The sequence below is a fragment of the Lynx rufus genome, unplaced genomic scaffold (assembly GCF_022079265.1).
Source record: "Lynx rufus isolate CCGP_SWC_20201006 ecotype Redwood Valley unplaced genomic scaffold, mLynRuf1.p SCAF_6, whole genome shotgun sequence".
Classification (NCBI taxonomy): domain Eukaryota; kingdom Metazoa; phylum Chordata; class Mammalia; order Carnivora; family Felidae; genus Lynx; species Lynx rufus.
This window is the reverse complement of record NW_025814878.1, coordinates 40,457,478-40,479,070: the sequence shown is the minus strand read 5'-3', so window position 1 is coordinate 40,479,070 and position 21,593 is coordinate 40,457,478. Positions and strand designations below refer to the sequence as shown.

The 21,593-nt window shown below is 35.2% G+C and overlaps 1 protein-coding gene across 1 annotated transcript in view; it reads left to right on the top strand.

The window, feature by feature from the left end:
- Nucleotides 1-21,593, top strand: part of RFX6 (regulatory factor X6) — a 55,393-nt gene that overhangs the window by 26,362 nt on the left and 7,438 nt on the right. The window contains exons 7-14 of the mRNA XM_047101254.1: nucleotides 6,232-6,339; nucleotides 10,714-10,791; nucleotides 10,908-11,021; nucleotides 14,178-14,227; nucleotides 17,223-17,382; nucleotides 18,286-18,430; nucleotides 19,635-19,744; nucleotides 20,956-21,073. Of these exons, the coding sequence (XP_046957210.1) occupies nucleotides 6,232-6,339; nucleotides 10,714-10,791; nucleotides 10,908-11,021; nucleotides 14,178-14,227; nucleotides 17,223-17,382; nucleotides 18,286-18,430; nucleotides 19,635-19,744; nucleotides 20,956-21,073 (883 nt within the window). The remainder of the gene's footprint in view (nucleotides 1-6,231; nucleotides 6,340-10,713; nucleotides 10,792-10,907; nucleotides 11,022-14,177; nucleotides 14,228-17,222; nucleotides 17,383-18,285; nucleotides 18,431-19,634; nucleotides 19,745-20,955; nucleotides 21,074-21,593) is intronic.

The window sequence follows — 21,593 nt, the reverse complement described above, 5'->3', positions numbered from 1 at the left end:
ATTGAATGACATTTTAGTTCTTGCCAATCCAATGGATGCAAAACGGCACCTGTGATTTTCATTTGAAAATTGCTTTGAATAACTGCATCAAAAATATAAGGTTGCATTTTTTAGGGTTTTTATTGGCCAGTTGTCTTCTTTGAAATATTTCCCTAATGATTAGCAATATTGAGTATCATTTCATGTCCTTGTTGACTAATGTATATCTTCTTCAGAGAAATGTCTGTCCCCATCCTTTGTCCATTTTTGAAGCAGGTTGTTTGTTTTGTTGTTGTTAAGTTTTACAAGTTCTCCATATGTCCTGGATATTAATCCCTTATCAGATATATGATATGGGAATATCTTCTCCCATTCCATTGATTATCTTTTTACTCTGTTGGCAGTGTTCTTTGATGCACAGAAGTTTTTAATTTTTAGCAAGTCCAATTTGTCTGTTTTTGTTTTTGTTCTCATATCTAAGAAATCATTGCCAAATCTAAAGTTATGATGATTTTTCCCTATCTTTTCTTCTGAGAATTGCATAGTTTAGGTCTTATATTTTGAATATCTGATTCATTTTGAATTAATTTGTTACATGGTATTTGGTAAAGGCTTATCTTCATTCTTTCACCTGTGGATATCCAATTTTTCCAGCACCATTTGTTGAAAAGACTGCCCTTTCCCCATCGAACGCTATTGGTACCTTTGTCAAAAATCATGTGGCAGTTTTTGTGAGGGTTTACTTCTGAGTGTTCTGTTCTGTTCCACTGTATGTTTGTCCTTGTGTCAACACTACTCTCTTTTGATTATTGTAGCTTTTTAGTAAGTTTTAAAATCAGGAATTGTGACTTCTCCAACTTAGTTTTTATTTCAAGATTGTTTTTACTATTTGGGGTTCCTGAGAGTCCATATGAATTTTAGGATGGATTTTTCTATTTCTGCAAAAACAGTCATTAAGATTTTGCATTGAATCTGTGGGTTGTTTTGGGTACTATTGACATCTTAACAGTAAGCTTTCCAAGTCATGAACATAGGATGTCTTTCCTTTATGCTTTAATTTCTTTGAGCATTATTTTATAATTTTCATTATATGAGTCTTTTACCTCCTGTGTTAAGTTAATTCCCATGTATTTTATTCTTTTTAATGCTATTGTAAGTAAAATTGTTTTCTTAATTCTTTTCATATTGTTCATTTTTATGAAAATACAACTGAGTTTTTCATGCTGACTGTATCCTGTTACTGTGCTAAATTCACTTATTTCTAACAGGGTTTTTTTGTGTTTGTGCAATCTCTATGGATTCCTACATATAAGATTGTATCATCTGCAAACAGATAATTTTACTTCTTTCTTTCCAATTTGGATGCATTTTTGTTCTGGCTAGGACTTCCAGTACTATGTTGAAAAGAAGCAGTGAAAATGGGCATTCTTGCCTTGTTCCTGCTCTTAAGGGAAATACTTTTGGTCTTTCACTATTGAATATGATGTTTGCTGTGGGTTTTTGATGTGACTCTTATTATGTTGAGGTAAATTCCTTGTTTGTTAAGTATTATTATTGGGAAAGTGTGTCAAATTTTGTCAAATGCATCAATTGAAATAATCATGTGTTTTCCTCTCTTTATTCTGTTAAGGTGGTCTATTACACTGATTGATTTTTGCATCCAAGGACTAAATCTCACTTGGTCATGGTGTATAATCTTTCTAACATGTTGCTGAGTTCACTTTATTAGTATTTTCCTGAGGATTTATGCATGAATGTTCATAAGGTATATTGGCCTGTTTTGTTTTTTTTCCCTTGTAGTGTTTTTGTCTGACTTTGGTATCAAAATAATGTTGGCCTCATAAAATGAGTTAGAAAGTGTTCCCTCCTCCTCAATTTTTGGGAAAACTTCAAGAAAGTATGGTGTTAATTCTTCTTTATATGTTTGGTACAATTTACTAGTGAAACCATAGGATCAGAGCCTTTCTTTGTCAGATTTGTGATTACTAATTCTATTTCCTTGGTTATAGACTGATTCAGATACTGTATTCTCTTTCTTTGTGATTCAATCTTGGTAGAATTTGTGTTTCTAGGAATTTATCCATTTCATCTAGGTTAAACAACTTGCTGATGTACATTTGTTCATGTATTCTCTTAAAATCCTTTCTCGGTAGACTCAGGAGTTTTTCCTTTTTTTATTTTAATCATTTGAGTCTTCTCTATTCTTTCTTTTCAGTCAGTCTACCTATGAATTTGTCAATTTTGACCTTTTTAAAGAACTAACCTTTGGTTTCATTGATTTTCTTTATTGTTTGTCTATTCTCTATTTCATTTTATCTCTGTTCTCATCTTTATTATTTCCTTTCTTCTGCCCACCTTGGGTTTAGTTTGTTCTTTTCCTAGTTCCTGAAGTTGTTTACTTAGATTGTTGATTTGAGATTTTTTAATGTAAGCATTTATAGCTATAAATTTCCTTGGCACCACTTTCACTGCATCCTGTAATTTTGATGTAGTATGTTTCCATTTTCATTCATTTCTAAGAATTTTCTAATTTCCCTTATAATTTCTCCTTTGATCTGCTGGAGTGCCTGGGTGGCTCAGTCAGTGAAGTGTCTGACTCTTGATCTCAGTTCTGGTCATGATCTTACAGTTTGTGAGATTGAGCCTCATGTCAGGCTCTGTGCTGACATTAGAGACTGCTTACGATTCTCACTCTCTCAAAATAAATAAACTTTCAAAAAAGAGTATGTTTAATTTCCACAAATTTGTGAATTTTCCTAGTTTTCCTTCTGCTTTGATTTCTAACCTCATGCCATTTTGGCCAGATAAAATATTTTGTTTTATATCTATCTCTTTAAATCCATTGAGACTCAATTTGTGGCCTCACATATGGTGTAACCTCGAAAATGTTCTATGTGCACTTGTGAAAAATGTGTATTCTGTTGTTAGGTAGTGAATATTTTAATTCCCTGCTCATTTGCTTTGGTCTATATTATGCAACTAATTTCTTTTTGGCTACCATGGGGATTACATTTATCATCCCAAAGTTATAGCATTCTAACTTGAATTTATACCAGCTTAACTTCAATAATATACATAACATTGCTCCTTTCAAGTTTGGTCCTTACCTCTTTCAGTTATTGATGTTACAGAATTACATCTTTATAAATTGTGTGTCCAAAATACATATACTAATAGTTGTTTTTTTAATAATGCATTAGTCTTTAAATCATGTAGAAAAGAAAATGTGGAGTTACAAACCAAAGTTACAATAATACTAGCTTTTAGACTAATTGTTTTTTTTTTTTAAAAGAGACATAGTGGTCTCTTAAATCATGTAGAAAACAGAGAGTGGAGTTACAGCTATTGCTATAATAATACCAGGTTTTATAATTGCCCATGTGTTTACCTTTATTGGGATCATTATTTCTTCATATGACTCCAGGTTATTGTCTAGTGTCCTTTCATTTTAACCCACAAGACCGTCTTTAATATTTCTTGCAAAACAGGTCAAATAGTAATGAACTTGCTATTTACTATTAAGTATGATATTTGCTGTGGATTTTTGATCGATTATTTTCATATTTTTTATTTTTTGATATTTTGATAGATTATTGAATGATTAGGGAATTTTTTTTCTGTTTCTAGCATAGACAGAGAGGGAGAAAGAGAAGTGAATGGTGGCTGGATTTTTTTTTAATGTTTTTATTTCTTTTTGAGACAGAGAGAGACAGAGAATGAGCAGGGGAGGGGCAGAGAGGAGACAGAGAATCCGAAGCAGGCTCCAGGCTCTGAGCTGTCAGCACAGAGCCGGACGGGGGGGGGGCTCAAACTCACGGACTGTGAGATCATGACCTGAGCTGAAGTCGGATGCTTAACTGACTGAGCCACCCAGGTGCCCCAATGGTGGCTGAATTTTTAACAAATACTTTTTTTGGATCAATTGAGATGATTACATATGGTATTCTACCCCCCACCCCGCCTTTTCTTCTGTCAATGTAGTGTGTTTAAGCTTGACTTGGTTATTATCATTCTTATTGACTGTTGGATTTGGTTTGCAAGTATTTTATTTGGTACTGTTTCAAGTATGATAATAACCAGTATTGGCCTATGATTTTTCTTTCTTTTTCTGTCCTTGTCCAGTTTTGGCATAAAAGTTTTCAAATGAATTGGAAAGAGGTTCTTCTTTTCCACTGTCTGAAAAAAAAAATCTTTTAAGTTTGAAATATCTGCTTTCTGAATGCTTGATAAAATTCACCTATTAAATCTTCTGAGCCTGTTTTTTTTCCCCTTGTGGAAAGATTTTTGATTATTAATTATATTTGTCAATGGAAATGAGGCTATTCTCATATTCCTAACTTAGATTTAATACAACACATGTATTGCCATTGTTTGGTTTCTGTTTCTCTATCTCTCTTTTCCAATCTCACCGAATTACATTTTGGGATGAATAAACATGATTTTCCACCCATGAGAAAAGGCATAAGAAAACAATGTAAACTTTCCTAAAATTAGAATTTAAGTGCATTTTTGTTATCTATCAAATGTTAGTTTCATATTCTTTGCCAATTATTTTTTCCTCCTTTTAAGATTAAATTCTTTACTTCTCACATCCTATTATTTTCCCAATTTATTGACAATGCCACTCTTTGACTGTACAATGATGATTCATGCTCATATATGACAAATCCAAGCATCAAAAATATTTGAAATATATCTTGAATTCTTAAGACTGATTAAATAGAGTGGATTGGGATTAACTGTGCTAATATATCAGTTCATGATAGTTAATCATTTATATAGTAGTTCTTTATTAATTTCTTAAGACTTAGGGGCGCCTGGGTGGCTCAGTCAGTTAAGTGTCCAACTCTTGGTTTTGGCTCAGGTCATGATCTCACCGTTCATGAGTTCAAGCCCTGCATAGGGCTCTGTACTGACAGCATGGAGCCTGCTCGGCATTCTCTCTCTCCCCCTCTCTCTCTACCCTTCCCCTGTTCCCTTGCACTCTCTCTCAAAATAAATAAATAAACTTAAAAACTTTTTTTTAATTCTTAAGAATTATTTAATCAGAATAATTCTTTTCTATCCATACTTGAAAATAAAGCATAACAAGGGTGAAAACTAAAACCTAATCTGAAAGAAATAGATTTCTACTGCACTTTTAATAAAAAATTTTTGAAAGCTGATATCAAATCCGTCAATGAGAAATCAATGTTCTTAAAATACCTGCTTTGAGGACTGAAAGTCCTCCCAACTTCTTAGTGATTTAACATGTAAGCCTGTAATAGTCTACAAATGTTGGGAATGATAATTCAGGGTAGGAACCTAACCTGTATAAGCAATAAATCTTCAATATGACAGAGACAAAGAAATACAAAAGCTGTAGAAGAAAATATAGGAAAACTATGGGAAAGAATGAAATTTTGTCCTTGCCAGGAATACTTTCCTTCCTATTCTATAGTCACAATTTCATTCTTTGCCTAAACTTTTTATTACGATCCAGTTTGCTAAAACTTTGTTTGAGGGGCAGGAACAACTAGTTATGACCTGGGAGACGGATTTGCTGAGGCTCTGGTTCCATCACAAATATGCATTCTCTCTTTCTGTGTGGATTTTTTGTAAGTACATCAACCCTGTGGCATTATATATTATTTGTTTTTTGTCGCTTTTTCTAATTTTTGAAGACTACTAGAAGTGTGCTATTCTCCAAGGGATCAAAAGAAGAACACATATGTAAATTCAGGGTGGGGTAAGGTTGAGATGAGAAAGTCCAGAGTACCAATTTGGGAATGAGAAGACTTAAGCTCCACTCCCAAGCTATCACTAATTATTTCTGAAACTAAACAAATTAGTTAACTTCTTATCATCTTGTTTACACAATCCATAAATGGATTTGGTAATTCTTGATCCTTGTAGAGTTCAAATTCAACAGTTCTAAAAGTAGGTCTTTCAAAACTTATGCCATTAACAAATGTGAACTAAAATTAAATTTCTAAAAGTTGTATAAACTGACAAATGTTCAAAACTAAAATCCAAAATAATAGGGAAAATATCCTGACTATGAAATTATTTATGATTTGGAAACAACGATTCTGCTGACAGCTCTTTTTTGTTCAATTGAATGATCTGAACAGTTTACCAAAATCTCTTAATTTGTCATCATTTGCAGGATGAAGAAGAATGATATTTTATGGGTTTCTATTTTATTAGAATGGTATTTCAGAGCCAAATAGTTAATAATGATTTATTTCTTTTCATTTTTCTAAATTATAGGGTGGCTTCACTCGTAAATACTCACTAAGTTCAAAAACTGGAACACTTCTTCCAGAATTCCCCAGTGCTCAACACCTTGTGTACCAGGGATGCATTTCTAAAGACAAGGTATCAATTAAAGATACTTCTTTATTGATTTTCTGATATGTTGGTTCCCTATCGCCATTTGCTGGGAATCTCATGGCATTTGCAGGAAGCAGTCAGAAATCTGCATAATCAAACATAATTGACTGATTTATAGGAGGGACAAATGTTTACTAACATTGATTAAACACTTTCCAATTAATTATTTACCATCTCCATGATAGTATGTAGTCAGAAGTTGGCAAAATAAACCTCAAAATACTAAAGATTATTTTTTATCTAAAACTCAATATCAAGGAAGAAAATATGAGAATGTGTCTGTCACATGCAGTTTAATTATAAGCTTTATGTTTTTGATTAGCTTCATATAATTTCAGCAGTCATCAGGCACTTGTCTAGGACAATTTGTTCCTAGCACTGAGGGGGCAATATCTAGATGAATGGCAAGGACTATACTAGAAGTTGACAAAGCTTCCTTTCCATTCTAAAATTCTGTGTTCCGTTATAGTTGCAATTTTTTTGAAAGTTAAGGAAGAAACAGTTTCATAGGATTCAGTTTATAAATAATCCTTAATGTGACTTTTCAATGCTTATGTAGTAAAATCTAAGAGTAAATCCTCCTCTATTTCTGAACTTCTAAAGTCATTTGCTGAGTTCCTACTGGCTGACTAACGGCAGCATCCATTATTAAATCAGGGCATAATGATTTCTGCATTTTTTTTCAACCAAAGTTCATTTCTTATTAACATTTAAGGAAAATATCTTTTGTTTTAATTTTTTTAACATTTATTTATTTTTGAGAGAGAGAGACACACACACAGAGTGTGAGCTGGGGGAGGAGGTGGGCAGAGAGAGAGGGAGACCCAGAATGTGAAGCAGACTCCAGGCTCTGAGCTGTCAGCACAGAACCCAACGTGGGATTCGAAATCACGAGCAGTGAGATCATGACCCGAGCTGAAGTCAGATGCTCAACTGACTGAGCCACCTAGGCGCCCCAAGGAAAATATCTTTAACAGTATGTTAAGTCAGTTCATATTCTTGAGGTACAAAGACAGAGGAATGTGATTAACTAATGTCCAGCTGACTTAGTAGTGGGTTTGTGTAGAAACTGGAAATAAAAATAATGCATTGATAAAAAGATCTATTGACAGATAAGTAGAATTGCACAGTCACTTCCAGGATTTATTCTGATGACCTACTATTCCTGTTAAGAATAGGCAAAATATTGAAGATAATTCTCAGATGCTGATTCCAATCAAGTCCCCTGAAGTATGTCCACTTTCTACCATTCTCCTCTCCCATCGTATTTCTTGAGATTATCACATCATTTTTTTTTAATCTTGTAAGGTGTGATATTATAACTTTAGACTTGGATGCCTCATGTGGCAGTCTGTGGAGAAACCTGTGGAAATCAGTGGGACTCCAGGGAACATGGTTCTTTGGAGGAGAGTATTGTTGGGTCCCTTTGTGGAAAGAATTGCTTACATGTAAGCATATCATGAAGATGTTTGCTGTGTAAGTAAATCTACCTGGTGAAAGAGAGGGGAATGGAGAGGGCAACAAAGAAAAAAAAAAAAGAAATGAGAGCATGTTTCAATAGTTAATTTCAATTTCTCTGCTAGCTTCCAAGGAATTCCTTACCTGTCAACTTGAAACCCTGGTCTGTAGATCATTTCTTACTCAGGTATCAGGATGCTTAAATAACCCCTGGTTTCTAAGTTCATTCCCAGCGGTCCTCATCATGAGCACTAGGGACTAACATCCTCTTTGTCCCTCGAAAATAGTTGGATGCTGCTTTTCACCTTCTTAGCCAGTATCCCAGTTCCCCAAGTAACTTGTCAGTTTCTAGAAAGAAGGGTGGGGCTGAAGCTAAGCACTTTAAGCACCTGCTTTCTTGAGACAGAAAGGATGGGACTTCCCAGTGAAAAGTTGATCCCAGTGAGGTGGGGGTTGGCCAAAGCTGAGGGACCACTTTCTGCCTCATCATGGTGTCACTCAAGGCAGTTACCACCCTCACCACATACTAACTTTACTGGAGATAAGCCTTACCTCTGCTCCTGCCCTCTATAAGGTGGTGTGTTATTCTCAGAAAACTGAGCAAAATTATGTTTGTAAATAATGCAATGCTACAATAAAAATTTACATAGTCTGAAGACTATGTGAATATTAAATAAGCAAATGTAGTACCAATAGTAAGATTAAAAACTTTAACTGATTTGTGTACAAAAGAATACATTTGAACACATAAGTGGAAATACTTGTGAAGAAAGAAGCTTATTTATATTTTAGGGATCAAAGCTTATTTATATTTCAGGGATCAAAGGGTTAATTTTTTTTCAATATATGAAATTTATTGTCAAATTGGTTTCCATACAACACCCAGTGCTCATCCCAAAAGGTGCCCTCCTCAATACCCATCACGCATGCTCCCCTCCCTCCCTCCCCCCATCAACCCTCAGTTTGTTCTCAGTTTTTAAGAGTCTGTTATGCTTTGGCTCTCTCCCACTCTAACCTCTTTTTTTTTTTCCTTCCCCTCCCCCATGGGTTTCTGTTAAGTTTCTCAGGATCCACATAAGAGTGAAAACATATGGTATCTGTCTTTCTCTGTATGGCTTATTTCACTTAGCATCACACTCTCCAGTTCCATCCACGTTGCTACAAAGGGCCATATTTCATTCTTTCTCATGGCCACGTAGTACTCCATTGTGTATATAAACCACAATTTCTTTATCCATTCATCAGTTGATGGACATTTAGGCTCTTTCCATAATTTGGCTATTGTTGAAAGTGCTGCTATAAACATTGGGGTACAAGTGCCCCTATGCATCAGTACTCCTGTATCCCGTGGGTAAATTCCTAGCAGTGCTACTGCTGGGTCATAGGGTAGGTCTATTTTTAATTTTTTGAGGAAACTCCACACTGTTTTTCAAAGGGTTAATTTTTGACAACAGTTGTGAATTCCTTTCTGTATTTCATACTGTCCTTGTCCTTATTTTTAAAAATATGTCCTGGAAACCTATTTAAAGATGTAATATCATTGACTAAAATATGGACCGTGTCTCAATTGCATTAATGGTGACATATTCTGCTAGAGGTGTCCTGTAATCAGCATACCTCCTTGCAGGGATATTGGTAATTTGCATGTCATCATTTTACAACTTTGAGCTGAATAACAAAGATGTGTGCTGTCACTAGGCTGTAGGGATAAATATTGGAGACTGGAGGGTTACAGTGGGATACCCCCATTGCCATCACCACCCTAGATACTGTTGGGATAAAAGTAAATCTAATGGTCAGTCTCTCAGCATGTATTATGGGTTATTCCAACCACTTTGCATGTTTTCATTTGTTTAGTCCTCATAACAACCCTATTGGAAATGTACTGTTATTATTATCTCTATTTTCCAAATGAGAAATTTAAAACACACAAATGTTAAGTAGCTTGCTCGACATCATACAGCTAGTAAGTGGCAGGTTAGAGCTAGTATTCAAATCCAGGTAAAAACTCACACCTGTAACCTCTAAGCCATGTTCTTGTTCACACAGACTACACAACCAGTAACAGGTAGTGATATTTCTAGCTTGTAAAATACGGATATTTGACTATTATTAATCTATTAAAATATTATCTAGTTCTAATCCATTACAGATTTTAGAATACGTTTAACATGTTTTAACTATGCAATCCAAATATCTGTGGTAACATGGAAGCAGAGACTTTTCAGAATGGGCATTAACTATTCAAATATTTTTTGGGTAAATTTATGAGGCATTCGATATTACTAATTTCGAGTAATATTTAGTGAGATCTTACTGTGTACCAGGCACTCTTCTATCTGCCTGATATTTTATTTAATCTTTTTAATACCATGTGGGTAATATGTTATTACTATCCTACTTAAAGAGAAAAAGCTTAGGGTTCACAGACAAAACAACCTGTGCAAAGTAGTGCTGTTGAACTGGGCACTCAGTTTAACCAATTCCAGACCCCAAACTGGAAACCGCTATGCCACACTGCCCACCACCCACTTAATAAAACGCTGTGTGGACACTTGATGTATTTTACCATTTTGTGTGTATTTCTGCAGTCAGAGGTAGTTCTCTTCTTAGGTAGAAAAACACAATGTTGCTTTGGCCCAAAGCTCCTTGCTCAATCAGCTTTTCATTGTTCCTATGATACTATACGGTAATTGTCTATTTGCTTGCCTTTCTCCCTTCACAAGGCATTAAGTTCCTGGAAATAAGAACTGTACGTTCGTTTTTGATTCCTTGACATTGAGCACAATGCCTGGTCCCTAATAGGAGCTTAAAAAATGCATGCTGGACAAACGAATGCATAAACAAATGAAGGCAGTATTGAAAGGATTCTTTGGTTAAGCGTTTTCTTCCTTGAAATAGGTTGATACCCTCATAATGATGTATAAAACTCACTGCCAGTGCATCCTGGACAATGCAATTAATGGAAACTTTGAAGAGGTAAGGACGACAAAGAATGCTTTGCTGATCATATTGTGTATACTTTCTCGTCTTGTTCTTTATGAGTTCATGTAAAGGAAGAATCTTAATGTTTATACTTTTTGCTTTATAACTAGATCCAGCATTTCTTATTACACTTTTGGCAAGGAATGCCTGATCATCTTCTTCCCCTGCTTGAAAACCCTGTTATCATTGACATTTTCTGTGTTTGTGACTCAATTCTTTATAAGGTAAGCTCTTTGGGGTGTCTTAAACACAAACCGCATGTTTTCTTTATAAGTATTCTATCTAAATTTTTGCATTGTATGTTCAATAAATTTGTTATTTCTGGCTGGAGAGACAGTATTATTTTTTTCTGATGAGAAACCAGTATTTAATAGTGCATGTGTTATGGTTAAATTTACACTGAAATAAAATCAATCTGTTTACAGTTAATGATTCAAAATATGACATACTCACTAATACATTAAATTTTGTTAATTTTTATTACCTGTTTAAGGTGTTTTCAGAGTGAATAATATGATGGCTTTTTTACCGTCTGTTTCTGGGGGAAAAGCAGAGTTAAACACTCTTATGGGATTAACAACTTAAAAATATTGGAAATCTCTAGGTTTAATGTATTAATGTTCATTTCTGTTCTAAAACCAAATAAGAGTATTCAGATGTCTACAGAAAGATCATGAAGACATTACAAACAAAGATGAACTGGTTGGCCTTCTAGCCAAACATTTATCTGGGAAGAGGGAGAATCTAATTCCCTGACAGTCAGTTCCTTAGAGCAACAGCAAGGTCGAGGCTGAGGGAGAAAACTGTGTTACAATCTGGGTACTTTAAAGTGAGTTTGGCTGCACTTACCTGTTCAATTGTCAGAAGGAAAACAAAACCTTTCCTTTCAAAACATAATCTGAGTTTGCAAGAAAACCCAAACTGGAACCCTGTTAAGCATTTAGAAAATAAAATCGTCCTAAATTGGTTGCTACTATTAGGTTCTCAGCAGAAGCTAGATGAACTCAGACTGGAAGCAACTTTGCACACCAAGAACTGGTAGGTAGTCTTGAGCCAGAATGGGAGAGCCCATATTTTCATCCTCTGTTAAGTTCTCCCTATCACAGGATAAGAGGATGGAGCAAGTGCAGTATATTCTCTGCCTTTAGTTCAAATTCACATTGAAGAGGGACAAAGGAGAGTGAGGATTGTCTCATTTTTCTGGGTTGCATATGAGTATCATTATTTAGAGGGAAAAGGTTTAGTTTGCAGTAACTGATTGCAATGTTTAAGACTTGAAGAAGTAAGCAGAAAAGGGAAATAAGGTGGCTCCAAGAGAGGGTATAAGAAAAGCCCCCGGGTCTCATGCATACACATTTACCACCATCAAAGTAAAGCTCTTTGGAACACCATTCAGTACCTCCAAGAAATACTCTTTTAAAAAAATTTTTCTTTTACATTTATTAATTTTTGAGAGACAGAGAGAGACAGAGTGTGAGCAGGGGAGGGGCAGAGAGAGAGGGAGACACAGAATCAGAAGCAGGCTCCAGGCCCCAAGCTGTCAGCACAGAGCCTGACGTGGGGCTTGAACCCACAAACTGTTGAGATCATGACCTGAGCTGAAGTTGGTCGCTTAACCGACTGAGCCACCCAGGTGCCCCAAGAAATATTCTTAAAGCATATTCTTTCCTTTTTCTTTACAAATGGTCTGGTTTTTTTTTTTTTTTTTTCAGTTCAACACAAAAGTCCTGAGTTTAAGTACCTCTAAATGAATTGAGTTTTTTCTCCTCATAGTGGACCCAGGGAGACACAGTAAGCATTGTAAATAGAGCAATTTACAATTCTCATTGCAGAATGAGTTTCTGGAAGATCTTCATTCCTCTCAGGAGAGTGGTCAACTTTTAGTCCATAAAACAGTACATGATTACCAAGTCCAATTCTTGGTAACTAACATACTGGGCATATACAATACTGTCTTATACACATGGAATACATGTACATTTTTCTGGTAGGCTACATAGGCCTTTGAAGATTAGGGTTTACCCACATTTTGAAATATCTTCTCCTCTTGGTCCTTTTCCTCAGGCTGGACCACTCAGTTTATCAGTCAGCTTAATGGATCTGCATTGCTCATATCCTATTTTGTCCCCTCTTTCTTTATTCTAGTTTTTCTTGAGCTGGGATCAGTCAACACTACCTAAATTCTTCTTTCTACTAATTCTCAGGTCCTACCCACCTCATCCATGTTTAGGGCTCAGTCTAGCCCTTTCTTTCAGTATTCTTTTCTTTTTAATTTTTAATTTAAATTCAAGGTAGTTAACATACATTGTAGTATTGGTTTCAGGAATAGAACCCAGTGATTCATCACTTACATAGAACACCCAGTGCTCATCCCAACAAGTGCCCTTCTTAATGCCTATCACCCATTTAGCCCATCTCCCCCATCCACCACCCCTCCAGCAACCCTCAGTTTGTTCTCCATATTTAAGAGTCTCTTATGGTTTGCCTCCCTCTCTGTTTTTATCTTATTTTTCCTTCCCTTCTCCTATGTTCATCTGTTGTGGTTCTTAAATTCCACATATGAGTGAAATCATATGGTATTTGTCTTTTTCTGACTGACTTACTTTGCTTAGCAGAATACACTCTAGTTCCATCCACGTCGTTGCAAATGGCAAGATTCCATTTTTTTTGGTCACTGAGTAATACTCCACTGTATATAGATATATATCACATCTTCTTTATCCAGTCATCAGTCAATGGACATTTGGGCTCTTTCCATAATTTGGCTATTGTTGATAGTGCTGCTATAAACATTGGGGTGCATGTGCCCCTTCAAATCAGCATTTTTGTATCCTCTGGATAAATACCCAGTAGTGTGATTGCTGGGTCATAGGGTAGTTCTATTGTTAACTTTCTGAGGAGCCTCCATACTGTTTTCCAGAGTGGCTGCACAGTTTGCATTCCCATCAGCAGTGCAGAAGTGTTCCTCTTTGCCCACATCCCTGCCAACATCTTTTGTTTCCTAAGTTGTTAACTTTAGCCATTCTGACATGTGTGAAGTGGTATCTCATTGTGGTTTTAACTTGTATTTCTCTGATGATGAGTGATGTTGACCATCTTTTCATTATTCTTTGTGTTCTGATAATTAACTCTCTGGACCCAGGCTATTAGTGTTCCTAGGCTAACCTAGGATTGTAATGTTTCTAGATCCCCACCCCTCACCTTTCTTACACATGCACCTCACACATACATTCATTTTAGAGATAAAAGTATAACTTCCAGAAATGAGTTAGCATATTATTCTCTAGAAAGCTAGGAATGAAAAGTAATTGACAAATAAGTGTCTTTCTACAAAAATACTAAGTAAGGATTTATGTTAATTCTCTTTTGCTGTGATTAAGGTTCTTACAGATGTACTCATTCCTGCAACAATGCAAGAAATGCCTGAAAGGTAGGTTCAGTCAATAAAATGTGGTAGTTTCTTAATGTAGAATTTAACCCTATCCATTATATTAAAGGAAAACATTAAATAACAATTCGTTTGTTTATAAAGATTACTTTCCCGCTCCTGTCCCTTTGTATTAGTTAGAAGATGTGCCTCAATCCTTATACTCAAACTTCACTGAGCAAAATTGATAGAATAATCTTGAAATCCTTTTAATATGAGAGATGTCCAAGTGAAAAATAAATATTTAAGTGTACTGACCTTTGAAATACTGAGAAGTTCTTCAATAGAAACTGGCTACAGGAAAATAAATGGGGATAATTGATGGAAAATAAACAACAATAATAAAAATTATAAGAAAAATTATTTTATCTTTGTTATTAAAGATTACTTATTAACATTATTATTTATTATTATTGGCCTTAACTGCAAAATCATAAAGTGGCATAATGGAATTACCATCTTCTTTTAACAAAGGAATAAGATCTTAAATAGACTGTATTCCCCATCCTGGGAACATTATACCTTTTGATCCCTTTCATCCATATTGCCCCACCAGGACCCGCATCCCCTCTGGTAACTGATGACAGATGGTAACTGGACTATGGTGGTGATGAGCTTACAATGTACACAAATGTCAAATCACTATGTTGTACACATGGAACTAATATAATGTTGTTTGTCAATTATACTTCAATAAAAAAAAATCTGAAATTGAAATGGTACCTGAAGATTTTTCACAAAAACTTTCTGATGTGTGAACAATAAAAACTCAAAAATAAAAACGAAAATTTTTCTTTGTAAATAAAGTCTAATGAAAAAATGAAATTTATTTTAGTATTTGAGGCACAAATACACGTAGGATGGACATAGTTGATGCTCAATATATACATGATGATTGACAAAACAAAGTTTATTTTTGATTTACTTTTTCCTGTAGATCGTTTTATTTATTTATATAATAGTATTGTACAGACCAATAGTTTCTTTTAATTATCCATATGTTATCTTTAAACATCTAATCTGATCTCTGAATTAAGTACACTTAACATTTCTGTGTCACAACAGAATGGTTGTGATTATTAGTTAATAGTAATTAACTATTATTAGGGGCAGGCATTATTAGTTAATAGTAATAATAGCTGACCTTTATTACTACAACATGGGCTTTGAGACTACATAAATTATTTTACTTAATTTTACAACTGCCTGAAGCAGAATATTTATGTATTTATCTCTTAAATATGCAAGTAGTTTATTGTAGAAAATTAAAAACATGCATAAATGCATTAAAAAATACTCCTGATCTCTCCACATTAATGTCTTATGTTATTATCCCATAGACTGTTTTTTTTCTAAGAATACCTGTAAATATACACATTAATAAAATGGAACCATAGTATACATACTATAATTGCAGTATATAGTGAAAATCTTTCATATCAACAGATCTGGATCAACATTATTTTTTAAATTTTTCTTTTTTCAATTTTTTCTTTCTTTCTTTCTTTTTCAATTTTTTCTTTCTTTGTTTCTTTGTTTCTTTGTTTCTTTGTCTTTCTTTCTTTCTTTCTTCCTTTCTTTCTTTCTTTCTTTCTTTTTCTTTCTTTCTTTCTTAGAGAGAGAGAGAGAGCAGGGCGCCTGTGGCTCAGTCAGTTAAACATCAGCTTTGGTTCAGGTCATGATCTCACAGTCTGAGTTCAAGCCCCACGTCAGGCTCTGTGCTGACAGCTGGGAGCCTGGAGCCTGCTTTGGATTCTGTGTCTCCCTCTCTCTCTGCCCCTCCCACACTCACACTCTGTCTCTCTTTCTCAAGTAAAATTAAAAAAAAACCAAAAACATGAAAGAGAGAGAGAGAGAGAGATTGAGTGTGAGCAGGGGAGGGGCAGAAGGAGTAGGAGAGAGAGCATCTTAGGCAGGCTCCATGCCCAGCACAGAGCCCAGTGCTGGGCTTGATCTCCTAACTGCAAGATCATGACCTCAGCCGAAATCAGGAGTTGGACGCTTAACCAACTGAGCCACCCAGGCATCTCTCAACATTTTGTTTTTAAATGGCTGCATAGCATCTGAAAAATACTATACTTCATTTAACCAATTTCTTATCATTGAACAGTGGATTTTTTAAAAAACACAACTTGTTAGACTATTCCCCAGTAGCTGTTACAATCCCAAATCCACAAATGAGGAACCTGGCAGCAGAAAGAAGTTAATTTATTTGCCTAAAGTGAGTTAACTAGTTAAAAAACAGAGTCAGGATTTTAATTGAGCGTCTGTTTAACTCCATTTTCTATTCTTTTTCCTGTATTATGTCACTGTTTGCCAATATGTAGCACCATTCCAAATATAAATTTAGATCTTTTTTGTTGAGGTAGAATGTGTAGATTATTGACTGATTTTAAAATTTTTGTGTTTCTGTATAAATGTTTGTGCACACACACAACCAACATTTGCAAGTTTCTATATAGGGTTCTATAGTACATTTTTGATCATGTATCCCACTATCCCACAGTCATATTTGGATTGTAAAAATATATTACTAGACACTAATAGTAAGTACCTGAAATGACATTATGATCCCTATGCAGTATCTCTCAAGAAGTCAAGATGTGCAAAATCAAGTGCATACTTACATTTACCCAGAAATATTTTATCAAAAATGACTGAACCATGAGTTAATATTAACAATAAGGTATTATTTGTTGATTACTCTCTGCATGCCACATTTGACCAGAGAAATCTCCATGAGTTATTTTATGTAGTCCTAGTAATAATCCTGTGACATAGATACTAATCGTGTTCCCATTCAATAGATGAAGCCAGAACTTGAGGACATTGAGTATTTTGACCAAGGGGGTAAATGGCAGACCTAGGCTGAATCCATCAGACTTCAAAGTCATGTTCTTGGAATCACAGAATAATAGCATACCTCCATTAAACTACATTTATTTAATGCATTTTGAACAATTTAGCATTTAATATATAAGTCTTTTTGTGTGTGTAGCTTATTAGCAGATATAAGAAATTTTGCTAAAAATTGGGAACAGTGGGTTGTTTCATCTTTGGAAAACTTGCCAGAAGCTCTAACTGACAAGAAGATACCCATCGTGCGAAGATTTGTATCTTCTCTCAAACGGCAAACATCTTTCTTACACCTTGCTCAGGTATGTTGGTGTCTGAGTCACCAGATTAAAAAAAAAAAACCCTCTGGTAGCAAAGAGCAAGAAATTTTCAGAGATTGAAGACTAAGTAGACAGTTAAATGTAATGTGAGACCCCAGAGTGAATGCTAGAATAGAAAAAGGACATTAGTGGGAAAACTGATGGAAATTTGAATTATGTCTGTAGTCTATCTACCAGTGTTATACCAATGTTAATTTCCTGACTTGGGCAATAAACAATGGTTAGATAAGGTGATAACAATAGGAGAAGGGGGATAGGGAGAATACGGAAATATTCTGCACTATCTTTCCTCCTTTTCTGTAAATTTAATATATTTCAAAATAAAAAGTAAAAAAATACAAAATTTCTGAGTGCAATGTAAAATGCAAAGTAGTTCTTTGCATTATGAATCCAGTTAATAAAAATTAAGGTTGTGGGGAATGAGCCCATGTAATATTTGATGTGAAACCCACAAACAACACATTTTAAACTACTAATTTGGATCTCTTAAATAGGAAGAAAAAAAGTAATTCTTAAATTAGGATTACAGGTTTGTATATTGTTAAAAAATATATTTCCCCTCCTCTCAAATGATTGTTTGCTTTGTGGAAGTTTTTAGCCCCCTAAATTTTAAAAGACTTGATTGGGCTAGTTCCAGATAAGAAGCGTAACATTGTAAAATCCTTCTTGTATGACCGTGAATTAAAAAATTCATTTTCTAGTTCCAAAAATAGTTTTTAAAGCTTTAACAGAGATGGTCATGAGTCTCAGCTATTGCTTTTAGTTTTAAAATAAAGCATTTGTGATACTTTTGTCTCAAGGAACTATTTCTCTAGAAGCCAAAACTTATCTTTAGATAGACTCTTGATAATATAGTTTAGTGTCTTTTTTACTTTCTTTATGCAGATTGCCAGACCAGCTCTCTTCGACCAGCATGTTGTGAATTCTATGGTATCTGATATTGAAAAGGTTGACTTGAATAGTATTGGATCGCAGGCCCTTCTCACCATTTCTGGCAGCACAGACACTGAATCAGATATCTACACTGAACGTAAGTCTTCTTCCTGTTTAGAGCTGGGTCTGTCAACTCCTTGGCACAAGTGACATCTTGGTTTCGGCTCAGGTCATGATCGCCTGGTTCGTGAGTTTGAGCTCCACATCAGGCTCTGTGCTGACAGTGTGGAGCCTGCTTGGGATTGTCTCTCTCCCTCTTTTTCTGTCTCTCTATACTCTCTCTCTCTCTCTCTCTCTCTGTGTGTATGTCTGTCTGTAATAAACAAACATTAAAAATTTTTTTAAAAGAAATAACCAAAAAAGTAAAAAATAAACGAAAGAAAAAAAGAAATAACTTGGCAATAATGAACATGTTTTTGAGTGTTGTGAGCTCTCTTCCAACTTTATATGCATACACATTTCCGTGTGTTTTACACTCTTAGCATCATATGGTATATGATGCATATCAAAATGATGTCTCAATATAATACTGTTTTTCAAAGCAGAAATTACCTGCGCAGGTTTGGACAATCTGACAGAGTTAGCAAGCTAATATGTGTGACTAGACTACCAGGTTCTATTTTCAAGGGACAGCAATCCACTATTTCCCCATCCTCTCTCTCCAAAAAGACAAAGTGTAGCCTCCGATAGGCTGTTGCACAAGTGATAGGCTGCTCTCTGGGGTGGTCCAACATCAGCCCTGCTTTCTGTTTCCTAGTATAAAATTGTATTACCCTTTGGGGTTCAGTAAACTTCAAATTCTTTAATAAACAGTAGTTCTAAATGGCCCCTTTAACTTTTATAAGATGAAAGATTATTCATGTAAGTGGCTCAGTTCCACAGTGCAGAATTTAATTTTGGCTAAAGATAAAAGTAGTTCAGAAAGCAGGAAATCAACAAGTTTAGCTTATTTCATTCATCAGCTTTCAATGAAGCTGTTGCATTTAATGAAAGCTTTGGACTCAGAATGAATAATCAACTATACTGACAACTTACTCTTCCCCAGTATATACATGCTTATATAATACATAAGCCTATATTTCAATATGTGCCAAAATACATACACTTATTATTAAAATGTTGAAGAGTAAAAACTAAGGATTTTTTGCTCCTTGTTCTCAGGATATGAAATAATTTGTTTAACACATTTAATTTATTCTGTCTTTCCCTTTTATGCTACAAAATTCTTAAATGATTCCTAGTTTTAGGTTTTCTCTTGAGTTCAAAGTAGAGTAATATTCTGCTTTCTTTTTTCATTTTAGATGATTCTATCACAGTGTTCCAAGAACTGAAAGATCTTCTTAAGAAGAATGCCACCGTGGAGGCTTTCATTGAATGGTTGGATACCGTGGTAGAGCAGAGAGTTATTAAGGTATTTTTCAATGACAGATTCAGAAAATAAAATTTTTCTTAGTAGTAAATGCTAAACTGGTAATTCGTTGAATGGTGGGGGAGGGGTGATAGTCTGTGTGTAAAAATGCCTTGAAAAGCTCTTGAAGACTTGCAAATAAGGTGGCCCAAATATCAAAATTCGAAATAGACCAGATTTGAGAGTGTTGGGCATAGATTCTATTCTATTCATCATTTCTTGACAAAGAACTACAAGACACTATGCATTCCCTGTCAGTCAGTACAGTTACAGCTGAGTAACATAGGTGGTGAAAGATAAAAGCTGAAAAGATCTGGGGCGCCTGGGTGGCTCAGTCGGTTAAGTGTCCAACTTTGGCTCAGGTCATGATCTCACCGCTCATGAGTTCCAGCCCCACATCGAGCCCCGCATCAAGCCCCGCATCAGGCTCTGTGCTGACCGCTCTGAGCCTGGAGCCTGCTTTGGATTCTCTGTCTCCCTCTCTCTCTCTGCCCCTCCCCTGCTCACACTTTCTGTCTCTCTCAAAAATAAGTAAACATTAAAAAAATTTTTTTTAAGCTGAAAAGATCTGACCCTCCTCTAAAAAGCAAATTTTCATAAATGCTGACAGAAAATGTGGTTTTAAGTATTTGCATTTTTAAATTCTGGGAGTGCAGTATTTTGTATTTTCTGTGTTTTTTCAACTCTTTCAGTTAACCTGCAAGTCAATCCATCATGAAACAAGGCAATAAGAGCAAATATATCCATCACTAGTTGGTGTTAGCCATTCTGTATCAAGGAAACTGGTTATATTGTAGGGACTTTTCTTTTCCTCCTGGAAGGAAAACAGATTATCATTCAGGACCAGAGAAGTCAGAGTTAATCATTCACAGAAATATATAACCCTTCTTTCACACTTCACCTTCTGTTCTTTTTAAAGTTCTGTCAAAGGAAAATGAAGAGATGAAGTATTTTGTAAATTATTTCATTGTGTTGTCTGATTCTGCTAGGTAACAAAACCATACAGAATAAAGATCTATCAACCTTAAAAATGACAGCAAAGACAGACTAAAATTAAAATCCCTGGACAGATCATTATATCTGATAAAATAAATTGCGTGTCATGCCATCTGTCCATTTGTCAGACAGCTTATCAACCTCTTGATTTTATGCAGGATGCATGTAGTAATGAGATGACAGATTTTATAGTTTCATTTTGTTCCTTTTACTTGTAGACCAGCAAACAAAATGGAAGATCATTAAAGAAGAGGGCTCAAGACTTTCTGCTCAAGTGGAGTTTTTTTGGTGCTCGAGTAATGCATAACCTCACCTTGAACAATGCATCCAGTTTTGGTATCCTAAGTGCTTTATAAAGCTCTTCCTATCTGAATACATAATTCACTTTCCAGTCACATTTCCTATCAGTTTTTAAACGTGTGGCACTGTTACTGCTCAAATCTGACTGTCGAGACATAGAGAATGGTAGGTAGGAGCCTGGGTTTTGGAGTCAGACCGCATGCAGAGTTAAATCCTAACACTGCTTCTCTCTGGCTTGGGTTTTTATCCCCCAAGTTGGTCGAAGAGGATGAATATTCCTCTTGCTGGGTTGTATTGGCACTTTAGTGAGACAATATATATAAAAACACAGTCTAGTACCCGGTGAACACTTCTAGAATGGCAGCTATTATCATTACATCCCATCAGTGCTTGGATAATTTTTTTTTTGTTAGACAGGCAAGTAAACAGTAATTAATACATGATTTTCCAAAGGCACCAACTGCAATATGGCAAATTTTTACATCTTTTTCAGGAACTACATAGCTGCAGTCAAAGAGCAGCTGAGAAGACATGCTTTCATATGTTTCTGAAACCT